Genomic DNA, 13,698 nt, shown 5'->3' on the forward strand with positions numbered 1-13,698 from the left:
TCCACCAATCCCTTCGACTACCACTTTTGCTTCCAGGGTGTGACAACAGTGGAGAATGTGAATGACGAGGAGGACCACAGATGACTGCCTTTTTCTACTAATGCTCTTTCCTCCACTCTGTTTACTATGTGAAGTTTTCTCTCCTTACTCTCTGGCCTCTGACCTCTCTCTCTCTCTCTGCCTGACCCTCCTCCGTATGCAATGGACAGTCTGGGCTTCACTCCTGAGGAGAAGTACAGTTGCTATAAATAATGGGGTCCATCATGCACTTTGGCAACACGAAGTTCAAGAAGGTTCGGAGAGAGGAGCAAGCAGTCGTCCGACTTCATGTTTGATTAAACAGACTTTAGTGCATTGTTTACTCTATAATGTTAACATCCTGAGTGTCAACCTGAGCATTCCTATTCTTTAAACTGGAATACCATACCGTTATGATAGTGTTTTTTGTAAAAACTATTTTGCAAACACGATGTCAATCTGAAACACCACCCAATCAGTGAAGGCTGATGGGAGGGAGCTACAGGAGGATGGGCTCATTGTAATGGCTGGAATGGAGTAAATGGAACGGGGTCAAAAGTGGTTTCCAAGTTGATGCATTTGACCCCGTTCCATTTATTCCATTACAGCCATTACAATGAGCCCGTCCTCCTATAGATCCTCCCACCAGCCTCCTCTGCACACTATACATATAGTGTATGCATGTGCTTTGGTCTTCAGGTGCGGACAGGCCTCCTACCTGATGGGGATCAATTCAGGTGACCTCACCAAAGGTCTGCTGCACCCTGGGTCAAAGTGTGTAACGAGTACATCGTCAAGGGCCAGACTGTTTGCAGGGTTTAAGGTCTTCGAGGTAGGCCTACACATTGCCTCTGACCAAATTCTGCATTTTATATTGTCTTTTTCCTGACTGTTTCAGCTCATAAACCTCTCCTTCTTTTCAACCCTCCTCTCTATCTCTCCATGCTCCACTCAGGTTCACCAACTTTGAGTAGCTGTGCATAAACTTCCCCAATGAGAAACTAGAACAGTATTTCAACCACCACATGTTCATCCTGGAGCTGGATGAGTATAAGAGGGAGGGTATTGAGTGTACCTTCATCGACTTTGGCTTGGATCTACAAACCTGTATCAAACTCATTGAGAAGGTATGTGTCTGTTGTTTCAGCCATTCAAATAAGGGGCTAGAGCAGAGGGACTGGTACATTTTGCCTGTGAAGAGTGGTTTGATTTCTGTGTGATTTACTCTCGTTTGTTTCCTGCAGTCCATGGGCACAAAGTATACTGCCCATCCTAAAACTTTATTTATTTCTAAAACTGGAAACACTTATCTCCTTCACTAGCTTTAAGCACCAGCTGTCAGAGCAGCTCACAGATCACTGCACCTGTACATAGTCCATCTATAATTTAGCCCAAACAACTACCTCTTCCCCTACTGTATTTATTTATTTTGCTCCTTTTCACCCCATTATTTCTATTTCTACTTTGCACTTTCTTCCACTGCAAATCTACCATTCCAGTGTTTTACTTGCTATATTGTATTTACTTCGCCACCATGGCCTTTTTTGCCTTAACCTCCCTTATCTCACCTCATTTGCTCACTTATTTTCCTACTATATTATTGACTGTATGTTTGTTTTACTCCATGTGTAACTCTGTGTTGTTGTATGTGTCAAACTGCTTGCGTTTATCTTGGCCAGGTCGCAATTATAAATGAGAACTTGTTCTCAACTTGCCTACCTGGTTAAATAAAGGTTAAATGAATAAATACAAATCCTGGAGGAAGAATGCATGTTTCAAAAGGCCACTGCTGTCAGCTTTAAGACCAATCTGTATGACAACCATGTGGGCAAGTCTCCCAACTTCATCAAGCCAAGAAACGACAACAAACGTAAATACGAGACCCACTTTGAGCTGATGCACTACGCTGGAGTGGTAAGTGCTCCGGTCTGTTTATTTGAAACATTTGCTCCTTTTTTAACAGTTAAAACATGTAGTCTCCATGACACTTGATATTAATCAATGTTAAAGGTATTATTTCTCACCATTGACCCATCCTCTCCCGTCACCCATCTCCAGGTACCGTACAACATCAGAGGATGGCTGGAAAAAACAGAGACCCCTTAGATGAGACAAAAGTCATCTGCTTACAGGGATCATCTAATAAACTGTGAGCATGCCTTTTAGAGAACTTAATCAGTAGCGATGCAGGTATTGACAGTGACACAACTTTACATTTTCACATTTTAAAGTGAAACTACACTAATAGGGAAATTAAGTCATCATGATCTACAGTTTGACTGTTCAGCTGCTGATTCAAAAGAGTCCACAGAGAAGAGGAAGAATGGGGCCTCCTTCCAGACCGTGTCACAGCTTCACAAGGTGTGTAAGAGTGAGGTAGAGCCAGGCTGGCATTACCAGAGTGCTCTAGGTGTTGGAGATGTGTGGTTTAGTTGAGATCAGAAGGGGAGTATTTAGAGGTGCTCGTGTTTTTTTTCCTGAGTCACGATGACCTGCCTTGAGTTGAGAGGGAAGTAGTTAAGACTTGCAGTGATGTTTAGGTAACTCAGCTCATGAACATCACTTTAAGTCTGTGCTACCTCCACTCTTTCATGCCTCTGACTGAGGACGAGGATGATGAAAGATTGACTCGTTCAGTCATTTGTCCCAGGAGGAATGGACCCATTCCAGGTCCTTCAGCAGTTGTGGTGTAATGGAGTACTGGAGGGAATTCTGTATCTGCAGGAAGGGCTTCCCCAACCGGAACCTCAATGCAGAGTTCAAACTACGATGGGCATAGCACCTCTGTAACAGATACAGTATTCATGTAGAACTTTGAAAACACAGAGACACAAACACGTGTACCATCTTATTATAAAAATGGCAATAATGTGAAGAATCAAGGGCTTACTTATGTGTTCCCTGCTGTGTGTGCTATCCTGTGCAGGTATCGTATCCTGAACCCCATGGCTATCCCTGAGGAATCCTTTGTGGACAGCAGGAAGGCTGTGGAGAAGCTGCTGAGATCACTGGACATTGACCACACCCAGTACAAGTTTGGAATGAATCACCAAGGTGGGTACTGTATGACTGGTACTGGTGCACCTGAACGAGTTTGGAATGAATCACCAAGGTGGGTACTGTATGACTGGTACTGGTGCACCTGAATGAGTTTGGAGCTGGATTCTTGTGTTTTGAGATCTCATCTCCAGTTGTGCCTGGCGTTGGGGCTGAAGCTAAAGCATATTGTCACTCCTCATCGGTTGTCGTAATGTTGGGACAGACTTACTTGTCAGTATGTGTTTGGTGTCCCAACCTGATCTCAGAGCATTTCCTATTATTCTGCACGTAGATCCAGAACAGTCCATTTAGTTATGTTACATTATGTTACATTTCGTATGGTATGTATTCATTTGTGTCCATCACCCATTTCGTATGATAAGTTATGAATTACAATTCATATTACAGTGAGGGAAAAAAGTATTTGATCCCCTGCTGATTTTGTACGTTTGCCCACTGACAAAGAAATGATCAGTCTATAATTTTAATGGTAGGTTTATTTGAACAGTGAGAGACAGAATAACAACAAAAAATTGCAGAAAAACATGTCAAAAATGTTATAAATTCATTTGCATTTTAATGAGGGAAATAAGTTTGACCCCCTCTCAATCAGAAAGATTTCTGGCTCCCAGGTGTCTTTTATACAGGTAACGAGCTGAGATTAGGAGCACACTCTTAAAGGGAGTGTGGAATGGAAGAAACCAAAATAACTGTCAATCTCTCTCGGCCTGGGGCTCCATGCAAGATCTCACCTCGTGGAGTTGCAATGATCATGAGAACGGTGAGGAATCAGCCCAGAACTACACGGGAGGATCTTGTCAATGATCTCAAGGCAGCTGGGACCATAGTCACCAAGAAAACAATTGGTAACACACTATGCCGTGAAGGACTGAAATCCTGCAGCGCCCGCAAGGTCCCCCTGCTCAAGAAAGCACATATACATGCCCGTCTGAAGTTTGCCAATGAACATCTGAATGATCAGAGGACAACTGGTGAAAGTGTTGTGGTCAGATGAGACCAAAATGGAGCTCTTTGGCATCAACTCAACTCGCCGTGTTTGGAGGAGGAGGAATGCTGCCTATGACCCCAAGAACACATCCCCACCGTCAAACATGGAGGTGGAAACATTATGTTTTGTTTTTTTTTTTTTTTTTTTTTTTTTTTTTTTTTTTTTTTTTTTTTTTTTTTTTGGGGTTGTTTTCTGCTAAGGGGACAGGACAACTTCACCGCATCAAAGGGACGATGGACGGGGCCATGTACCGTCAAATCTTGGGTGAGAACCTCCTTCCCTCAGCCAGGGCATTGAAAATGGGTCGTGGATGGGTATTCCAGCATGACAATGACCCAAAACACACGGCCAAGGCAACAAAGGAGTGGCTCAAGAAGAAGCACATTAAGGTCCTGGAGTGGCCTAGCCAGTCTCCAGACCTTAATCCCATAGAAAATCTGTGGAGGGAGCTGAAGGTTCGAGTTGCCAAACGTCAGCCTCGAAACCTTAATGACTTGGAGAAGATCTGCAAAGAGGAGTGGGACAAAATCCCTCCTGAGATGTGTGCAAACCTGGTGGCCAACTACAAGAAACGTCTGACCTCTGATTGCCAACAAGGGTTTTGCCACCAAGTACTAAGTCATGTTTTGCAGAGGGGTCAAATACTTATTTCCCTCATTAAAATGCAAATCAATTTTATAACATTTTTGACATGCGTTTTTCTGGATTTTGTTGTTATTCTGTCTCTCACTGTTCAAATAAACTACCATTAAAATTATAGACTGATCATTTCTTGTCAGTGGGCAAACGTACAAAATCAGCAGGGGATCAAATACTTTTTTCCCTCACTGTATATGTAACGAATTTGCAAAACGTACAATATGTTATGAATATTCCCACGGGGGACCAGTACGGATAAAAAAAAAATGTATGAAATGTATGCATTCACTACTGTAAGTCGCTCTGGATAAGAGCGTCTGCTAAATGACTAAAATGTAAATGTATCGCAAAACGTACTATATGTTACAAATTCTATTTAGGGGGGAAATAATGAAACATATATGCCTGATTGATTGGGGATAATGTGTGTATCAGTAGATCTTTTTGGAAATGTGGTGTAAAGCAGTAGACTATAAAAAGGTAGCTAGAATGCTTTGTCCTATGGCTTTCCACCCTTACATGTCCCTGTCATGTGTCCAATGAACTGGTCAGTCAACGGGTGGGCGCGGTCTAGATCCATCCCGCCCCTCTTTGTTCTAAATTAGATTGTGTGCTGCTGCTTACCAAATATGGCCTGGCGGGCGCAAGCCATTGTCTCATTTGCTTTACAATAGTGGGTGCTGGGAGAAAGCAAGCATGCTGGCCGGGGGAAGTAAATCAATAGTGAATCACTGGCAAGGCAGGAGACACACTGTGGGTCAGGTAGAGGGCATTTATAATGTGAAACTCCAGCCCTCTGTGAAACCAGAGGACTTAATCCCTTATTACCTGACCAGTTATTCCAGCTATGTGGAGGCTCTGAACTCCAGGCTCCATGGACAAAGGGGGCCGGGGAGAATGGGTTATTATTAATATGGGGCTGGAGGACATGACAGGTGCTGTTGCTGCTCTTTAAGGGCCATGTGTCAACCCCTCTTGTTTTTGTAAGCGCCAGTTAGCCTGTTATAACCTCCGGGCGCTATTTCCACCAGGACCACACACACAATGTAAAGCAAGCAAGTGCTGACACGTTCACCACACACATACTTCACGCATGCCATGTACATACCGAACAAACCTGGTGGCAAATACACACACTAACACACAATTTGCATATCAAACACTACTAAAAACGTTTTGGGTTGGGCCTGAAATCTCAAAATACAGAGCCGTCCCAGTGGAACTGCTTCACTTGTGATCTTTATTTCTCCTCCAACATCTTGCGTCTCTCCATACTCGTGAGTTGGCCCTGCTGCATGGCGAGGATCTCAGACAGCCTCTCATCTCTCATGGGGCTGCAGGTAGCCTAGTGGTTAGAGTGTTGGGCCTGTAACCAGCAGGTAGCCTAGTGGTTAGAGCGTTGGGCCAGTAACCAGCAGGTAGCCTAGTGGTTAGAGCGTTGGGCCAGTAACCAGCAGGTAGCCTAGTGGTTAGAGCGTTGGGCCAGTAACCAGCAGGTAGCCTAGTGGTTAGAGCGTTGGGCCAGTAACCAGCAGGTAGCCTAGTGGTTAGAGCGTTGGGCCAGTAACCAGCAGGTAGCCTAGTGGTTAGAGCGTTGGGCCAGTAACCAGCAGGTAGCCTAGTGGTTAGAGCGTTGGGCCAGTAACCAGCAGGTAGCCTAGTGGTTAGAGCGTTGGGCCAGTAACCAGCAGGTAGCCTAGTGGTTAGAGCGTTGGGCCAGTAACCAGCAGGTAGCCTAGTGGTTAGAGCGTTGAGCCAGTAACCAGCAGGTAGCCTAGTGGTCAGAGCGTTGGGCCAGTAACCAGCAGGTAGCCTAGTGGTCAGAGCGTTGGACCAGTAACCAGCAGGTAGCCTAGTGGTCAGAGCGTTGGACCAGTAACCAGCAGGTAGCCTAGTGGTCAGAGCGTTGGGCCAGTAACCAGCAGGTAGCCGAGTGGTCAGAGCGTTGGGCCAGTAACCAGCAGGTAGCCGAGTGGTTAGAGCGTTGGGCCAGTAACCAGCAGGTAGCCTAGTGGTTAGAGCGTTGGGCCAGTAACCAGCAGGTAGCCTAGCGGTTAGAGCGTTGGGCCAGTAACCAGCAGGTAGCCTAGCGGTTAGAGCGTTGGGCCAGTAACCAGCAGGTAGCCTAGTGGTTAGAGCGTTGGGCCAGTAACCAGCAGGTAGCCTAGCGGTTAGAGCGTTGGGCCAGTAACCAGCAGGTAGCCTAGCGGTTAGAGCGTTGGGCCAGTAACCAGCAGGTAGCCTAGTGGTTAGAGCGTTGGGCCAGTAACCAGCAGGTAGCCTAGCGGTTAGAGCGTTGGGCCAGTAACCAGCAGGTAGCCTAGTGGTTAGAGCGTTGGGCCAGTAACCAGCAGGTAGCCTAGTGGTTAGAGCGTTGGGCCAGTAACCAGCAGGTAGCCTAGTGGTTAGAGCGTTGGGCCAGTAACCAGCAGGTAGCCTAGTGGTTAGAGCGTTGGGCCAGTAAACAGCAGGTAGCCTAGTGGTTAGAGCGTTGGGTCAGTAACCAGCAGGTAGCCTAGTGGTTAGAGCGTTGGGCCAGTAACCAGCAGGTAGCCTAGTGGTTAGAGCGTTGGGCCAGTAACCAGCAGGTAGCCTAGTGGTTAGAGCGTTGGGCCAGTAACCAGCAGGTAGCCTAGTGGTTAGAGCGTTGGGCCAGTAACCAGCAGGTAGCCTAGTGGTTAGAGCGTTGGGCCAGTAACCAGCAGGTAGCCTAGTGGTTAGAGCGTTGGGTCAGTAACTGAAAGGTTGCTGGATCGAATAACCGAGCTGACAAGATAAAAATCTGTCGTTCTGCCCCGGAGGACACTCAACCTGGTTTCAGAGCATTTAGTATTATTCTGTACAGAAATCCAAGTCACTCCATTTAGTATGATATATTATGTTTGGTATGGTTACATAAGATAGATGGTTAATTAAGGCAAAAACGTGAATGTTCAATCCCAAATGTCATTCCTTTTTAAATTCAGACCTTAGTGCACACAAAACCATTCCCCTCTTTTCACCCATGTAATCTTTAATAGAGAATAATCCAGTAACACATCTGGGCGTTTACAGTGGTGAAGAGCTGGCCCTGCTTTTCTTCAAGCTCAGGCCTCTCCTGAGGAGCACCACGGCAGAGAAGGAGGGCCCTGCTTTTCTTCAAGCTCAGGCCTCTCCTGAGGAGCACCACAGCAGAGAAGGAGCTGGCCCTGCTTTTCTTCAAGCTCAGGCCTCTCCTGAGGAGCACCACAGCAGAGAAGGAGCTGGCCCTGCTTTTCTTCAAGCTCAGGCCTCTCCTGAGGAGCACCACAGCAGAGAAGGAGCTGGCCCTGCTTTTCTTCAAGCTCAGGCCTCTCCTGAGGAGCACCACGGCAGAGAAGGAGCTGGCCCTGCTTTTCTTCAAGCTCAGGCCTCTCCTGAGGAGCACCACAGCAGAGAAGGAGCTGGCCCTGCTTTTCTTCAAGCTCAGGCCTCTCCTGAGGAGCACCATGGCAGAGAAGGAGCTGGCCACACTCAAGGAGGAGTTTGCTAAGTTGAAGGACGTGTTTGACAAGTCGGAGGCAAAGCACAAGGGGGTGCAGGAGAGACAGGTGGCCCTGATCCAGGAGAAGAATGACCTGGCCCTACAGCTGCAGGCAGTGAGTGTTTACAGATAACGTCAAGATATTACACTGTACAACAGAATAACATCAAGGTATTACACTGTACAACAGGATACTGTCAAGATAAGGATCAATGCGACAAGATAAAGTAAACATGTAGAAATATGATCAGACAAGATAAATGTAGACCTAATCAGAATTGACCAGAAACAATTAGGCAATAAATCAAGATAAGAGATGCTAAGAAGATGTCTATCTCTGTGTGACTCCTGACCCCCAGGAGCAGGACAACCTGATGGATGCAGAGGACTGCTGTGACCTGCTGATCAAGGCCTGCTGTAACCTGCTGATTAAGGCCAAGGTCATAGAGCTGAAGGAAAGACTTGAGGATGAGGAGATGAACGCCGTCCTGAACGCCAGCCTGAACGCCAAGAAACACAAGCTGGAGGACGTGTGGCAGAGCTGAAGACAGATCTGGAGATCACAATGGTCAAGGTGGAGAAGAAGAGACATGCCACAGAGAACAAGGTGAGCAGGGAGGGATTAGTCTGGGGACCAGTCTGTTTAACTACCGTTCTACTCCTTGCCCCTCCTTGTAATGCTCAACATTTTTGGCCAATGACATGGAGTGGAATGTTAGTGAAACGGACTGGTACCCAAGCTAGGGGGGAGGGATATATGGGTGGCTCAATGCCCGCAGATATACTTTTCAGCATTCCTGTTGTGTAAACCTCTGATCAGTCAATTTACTGTGCTGTATATATTAGATACACTACATGGCCAAAGGTATGTGGGCACGTGCTCGTTGAACATCTCATTCCAAAATCATGGGCATTAATAGAGTTGGTCCCCCCTTTGCTGCTATAACAGCCTCCACTCTTCTGGGAAGGCTTTCCACTAGATGTTGGAACATTGCTGCGAGGACTTGGTTCCATTCAGCCACAAGAGAATTAGTGAGGTCACTGATGTTGGCCGATTAGACCTGGCTCACAGTCCGGCGTTCCAATTAATCCCAAAGGTGTTCGTTGGGGTTGAGGTCAGGGCTCTGTGCAGGCCAGTCAAGTTCTTCCACAACAATCTCAACAAACCAGTTCTGTATGGACTCGCTTGTGCACAGGGGCATTGTCATGCTGAAACAGGAATGGGCCTTCCCCAAACTGTTGCCATAAAGCTGGAAGTACAGAATTGTCTACAATGTCATATGTATGCTGTAGCGTAAGATTGCCCTTCCCTGGAACTAAGGGGCGTAGCCCAAACCATGAAAAACAGCCCCAGACCATTATTCCTCCTCGCCAAACTTTACAGTTGGCACTATACAGTTGGGCAGGTAGTGTTCTCCTGGCATCTGTGAAACCCAGATTCGTCCATCAGACTGTCAGATGGTGAATGTGATTCATCACTCCAGAGAACGCGTTTCCGCTGCTCCAGAGTCCAATGACTGCGAGCTTTCATATTTATACCACATTGTTTGTTCCCCCTTTCTGTCCTCAGGTGAAGAACCGGATGGAAGAGACTCACCAGAAGATCTATGCTGAGCCTGACCAAGGAGAAGACGGCCCTTCAGGAGGCCCACCAGCAGCCCGAGTCCATGCTGAGCCTGACCAAGGAGAAGACGGCCCTGCAGGAGGCCCACCAGCAGCCCGAGTCCATCTTGTGTCTGACCAAGGAGAAGGCGGCTCTGCAGGAGGCCCACCAGCAGCTCGAGTCCATCTTGTGTCTGACCAAGGAGAAGGCGGCTCTGCAGGAGGCCCACCAGCAGGCCATGACTAACCTGTTGGTCGGGGAGGATATGGTCAATATGCTGAGCAAGGCCAAGGTCAAGCTGGAGCAGCAAGTGGACGATGTTAGTAAAGTGACATGAAAAACACACTTCACCACATACAGTAGCCTAACTAGCTCCTTTGTTAAACACATAGCGTCTGTCAATCATTCAAATTAAGGGTCACATGGGGACAGCATGACTTTAAGTTATTAATTTGTCAGAAAGTTAGCTGACCTCGAGAAAACTAACCAAACTGACCTTTCTCTGCTTATCGCTCTGTGTAGAAGAGTATAATTGTAGGCTAGAGGAACCAGAAGCTATGATACCAAGATCTCCTTCAGCCAGAAAACTGAAGAAACATGCTGTAGGAGAACAAGGTCAGAGGTCACACTTGGCTAATTAAGTGGTCACCTGTATACAGTGCTTTCGTAAAGTATTCAAACCCCTTGACTTTTTCAACATTTTGTTAAGTTACAGCCCTATTCTAAAATGTATTAAATTGTTCCCCCCTCATCAATCTACACACAACACCCCATAACGACAAAGCAAAAACAATGTTTTGCTCATTTATTAAAATATAAAACTGAAAATGTCACATTTACATAAGTATTCAGACCCTTTACTCAGTACTTGTTGAAGCACCTTTGGCAGTGATTACATCCTAAAGTTCTGGGGTTTGACGCTACAAGCTTGGCACACCTGTATTTGGGGAGTTTCTCCCATTCTTCTCTGCAGATCCTCTCAAGCTATGTCAGGTGGATGGGGAGCGTCGCTGCATGGCTATTTCAGGTCTTTCCAGAGATGTTCGATCAGGATCAACTCCTGGCTCTGGCTTGGCCACTCAAGGACATTCAGAGAGTTATCCTGAAGCCACTCCTGCATCATCTTGGCTGTGTGCTTAGGGTCGTTGTCCTGTTGGAAGGTGAACCTTCAACCTAGTCTTAGGTCCTGAGCGCTCTGGAGCAGGTTTTCATCAAGGATCTCTCTGTACTTTGCTTCATTCATCTTTCACTCGATCCTGACTTGTCTCCATGTTCCAGCCACTGAAAAACATCACCACAGCATGATGCTGCCACCACCACCATGCTTCACTGTAGGGATAGTGCCAGGTTTCCTCCAGACGTGATGCTTGCCATTCAGGCCAAAGAGTTCAATCTTGGTTTCATCAGACCAGAGAATCTTGTTTCTCATGGTCTCAGAGAATTTAGGTGCCTTTTGGCAAATTCCAAGTGGGCTGTTATGTGCCTTTTACTGAAGAGTGGCTTCTGCCTGGCCACTCTATCATAAAGGCCTGATTGGTGGAGTGCTGCAGAGATGGTTGTCCTTCTGGAAGGTTTTTCCATCTCCACAGAGGAACTCAGGAGCTCTGTCAGAGTGACCATCGGGTTCTTGGTCACCTCCCTGACCAAGGCCCTTCTCCCCGGATTGCTCAGTTTGGCCAGGCAGCCAGCTCTAGGAAGAGTCTTGGTGGTTCCAAACTTCATCCATTTAAGAATGATGGAGGCCACTGTGTTCTTGGGGACTTCCAATGCTGCATACATTTTTTTGGTACCCTTCCCCTGATCTGTGCCAACACAATCCTGTCTCAGAGCTCTACAGACAATTCCTTCGACCTCATGGCTTGGTTTTTACTCTGACATGCACTGTTAACTGTGTGACCTTATATAGACAGGTATGTGCCTTTCCAAATCATGTCCAATCAATTGAAATTACCACAGGTGGACTCCAATCAAATTGGAGAAACAGACAATTCCTTCGAACTCATGGCTTGGTTTTTACTCTGACATGCACTGTCAACTGTGGGACCTTACATAGACAGGTGTGTGCCTTTCCAAATCATGTCCAATCAATTGAATTTACCAGAAGTCCATTTAAGTTCTAGAAACATCTCAATGATGATCAATGGTAACAGGATACACCTGAGCTCAATTTCGAGTCTCATAGCAAAGGGTCTGAATACTTATGTCAATAAGGTATCTTTTTTTTGTTATAAATTTGCTAAATTGTATTAAAACCTGTTTTCGCTTTGTCGTTATGGGGTATTGTGTGTAGATTGATGAGGAAAATTAGTGTTCTCCTCATTTTAGAATACGGCTGTAACGTAACGAAATGTAGAAAAAGTCAAGTGGTCTGAATACTTTCTGAATACACTGTATATCCAGCATTTTTGTCAAAATTACTCAGGCTCAGTAAATTTGGTTCGGGTTCATTGATAGACAGCGATATTTAAATCTTGTTTTAAGCGGATTTAAGTCAGGACTGAGACTAAACCGCTCAACACCTCTTGGAAAGCCATTCTGGTATGTCTTTGCATAAAAATGTGTGTAATTGTCCCACAGGAAAATAAAACCTATCCCAGGGTTAGGTTTTAAGACTTGAGGTGGGCTTTGCTCCTTTCATATTTATTTTCATCCTAACTCCCCAGTCCCTGCTGATGACAAGCATACCCATAACGTGATGCTGCCACCACAATACTTTAACATACAAAAAGGGATCAACAACATTGCATTCACTCCATATTACTGGCCTGTATGAAAAAGTGAAAAGAAGCCTGTGTTCAAAAATTACATTGTTTGTAACAAGGCTGTTAAACACTGCAAATAAACAAACTTTTTGGCCTAAAATAAAAATGACAGGGTTGGGTCAAGTCCAATTCAACAGAGTGAAACAATCTCTATTTACAAACATGGTGGGTGGCAGCATCATGTTATGAGTATGCTTGTCATCGGCAGGGACTGGTATGTTTGTTAGTATCAAAATAAATATTAAAGTAACAAAGCCCAAGTAAAATGTATGAGGAAAACCCACCTGTCTTCTGAAATGGCTTTCCAAGACGTGTGGAGTGTTCTTGAGTGGTCTAGTCTCAGGCCTGACTAAATCTGCTTGCAGAATGAAGTGGAGACCTGCTTGTACTCCTGGATTAAACTCTGTGCTTTCAGATGACTGCAATGGGTGTTAAGTGTTTGACGTGTGTTCAAATAGCAATGATTTATGATAGACTAACACAAACCAACGCCATGCTGTTAAATACTTAAAATAGCCGTTGACAGGACTGTCCATTGTCAACAATAGATTGTATAACCCACTTTACATCCATGTGTTGTAGTGAATTAAAGCACTTAAAGAGACAAGACAGATCCAAAGTTGTGTTCTGTTATTTATCTCATTCGCTTTACAAAGTGAAGTTACAGATACTTACCTGTGTATTAGATGACTACACACATACTCTCACTCACTGTCTGAGAAGAGCTCAGACATAAGTCACATACACACTCTGAAACAGGGACAGTCTCATATCCTCATGCCATAAGTTAAGCATCTTTCCTAACGTTACCAGTCAGGACTCCTCTGTGTTGTCGAACCCAAGACATTCATTCTTCTGGCGAGTCCATGTTCCAGAGCCTTGTGTCGACCTTGTCCTTCACCTAAATACTTTATCATTTACATGGATCATTTCTTTAAATATCCCTTTTTAGACCACCAAAATAACACAATTGCTTGTCCCTTATAATATCAATGTTTTGGTCCCACTTGTATTAAATGTCCCTAAAACATGTTGACATAGTAATTACATACCGTTAGATACAGAGTAATGTTCTTTTCTCAGTTGGTGTACTTACACATTGCGTTGACTGCACAACAAAATGTAT

At 45.4% G+C, this 13,698-nt stretch overlaps 3 protein-coding genes across 5 annotated transcripts; all 3 read left to right on the forward strand.

Moving 5' to 3' along the window:
- Positions 1-784: 784 nt before the first annotated feature.
- On the forward strand, positions 785-7,829 carry LOC115190460 (myosin-15-like). Of its 3 annotated transcripts, none has more exons than XR_003877273.1 (4): positions 785-850; positions 974-1,145; positions 1,698-1,932; positions 2,077-2,104. XR_003877273.1 is itself a non-coding variant. In XM_029748751.1 (4 exons), exons 2-4 carry the CDS (start codon positions 1,063-1,065, stop codon positions 7,804-7,806), a joined length of 258 nt encoding a protein of 85 aa, XP_029604611.1. In that variant the 5' UTR covers positions 785-850; positions 974-1,062; the 3' UTR covers positions 7,807-7,829. The 3 variants fall into 3 exon arrangements, 1 of the variants encoding a protein (XP_029604611.1); XM_029748751.1 differs by lacking the exons at positions 1,698-1,932; positions 2,077-2,104 and adding exons at positions 2,945-3,072; positions 7,760-7,829; XR_003877272.1 differs by lacking the exons at positions 785-850; positions 974-1,145; positions 1,698-1,932; positions 2,077-2,104 and adding exons at positions 2,110-2,167; positions 2,293-2,379; positions 2,945-3,072; positions 7,760-7,829.
- Positions 7,830-7,836: 7 nt separating this feature from the next.
- On the forward strand, positions 7,837-8,752 carry LOC115190463 (myosin-6-like; the record flags this gene model as incomplete). Its single annotated transcript, XM_029748753.1, has 2 exons — positions 7,837-8,322; positions 8,567-8,752. Coding segments are annotated over 2 exons (672 nt in total), but the record flags the coding sequence as incomplete, so codon positions are not given.
- A 1,061-nt stretch (positions 8,753-9,813) lies between these two features.
- LOC115190459 (myosin-6-like) lies at positions 9,814-10,407 on the forward strand. Its single transcript, XM_029748750.1, has 2 exons — positions 9,814-10,129; positions 10,333-10,407. The coding sequence occupies exons 1-2, from the start codon at positions 9,815-9,817 to the stop codon at positions 10,351-10,353; spliced, it is 336 nt and encodes a 111-aa protein (XP_029604610.1). The 5' UTR covers position 9,814; the 3' UTR covers positions 10,354-10,407.
- Positions 10,408-13,698: the final 3,291 nt, after the last annotated feature.

The sequence above is a fragment of the Salmo trutta genome, unplaced genomic scaffold (assembly GCF_901001165.1).
Source record: "Salmo trutta unplaced genomic scaffold, fSalTru1.1, whole genome shotgun sequence".
Lineage (NCBI taxonomy): Eukaryota > Metazoa > Chordata > Actinopteri > Salmoniformes > Salmonidae > Salmo > Salmo trutta.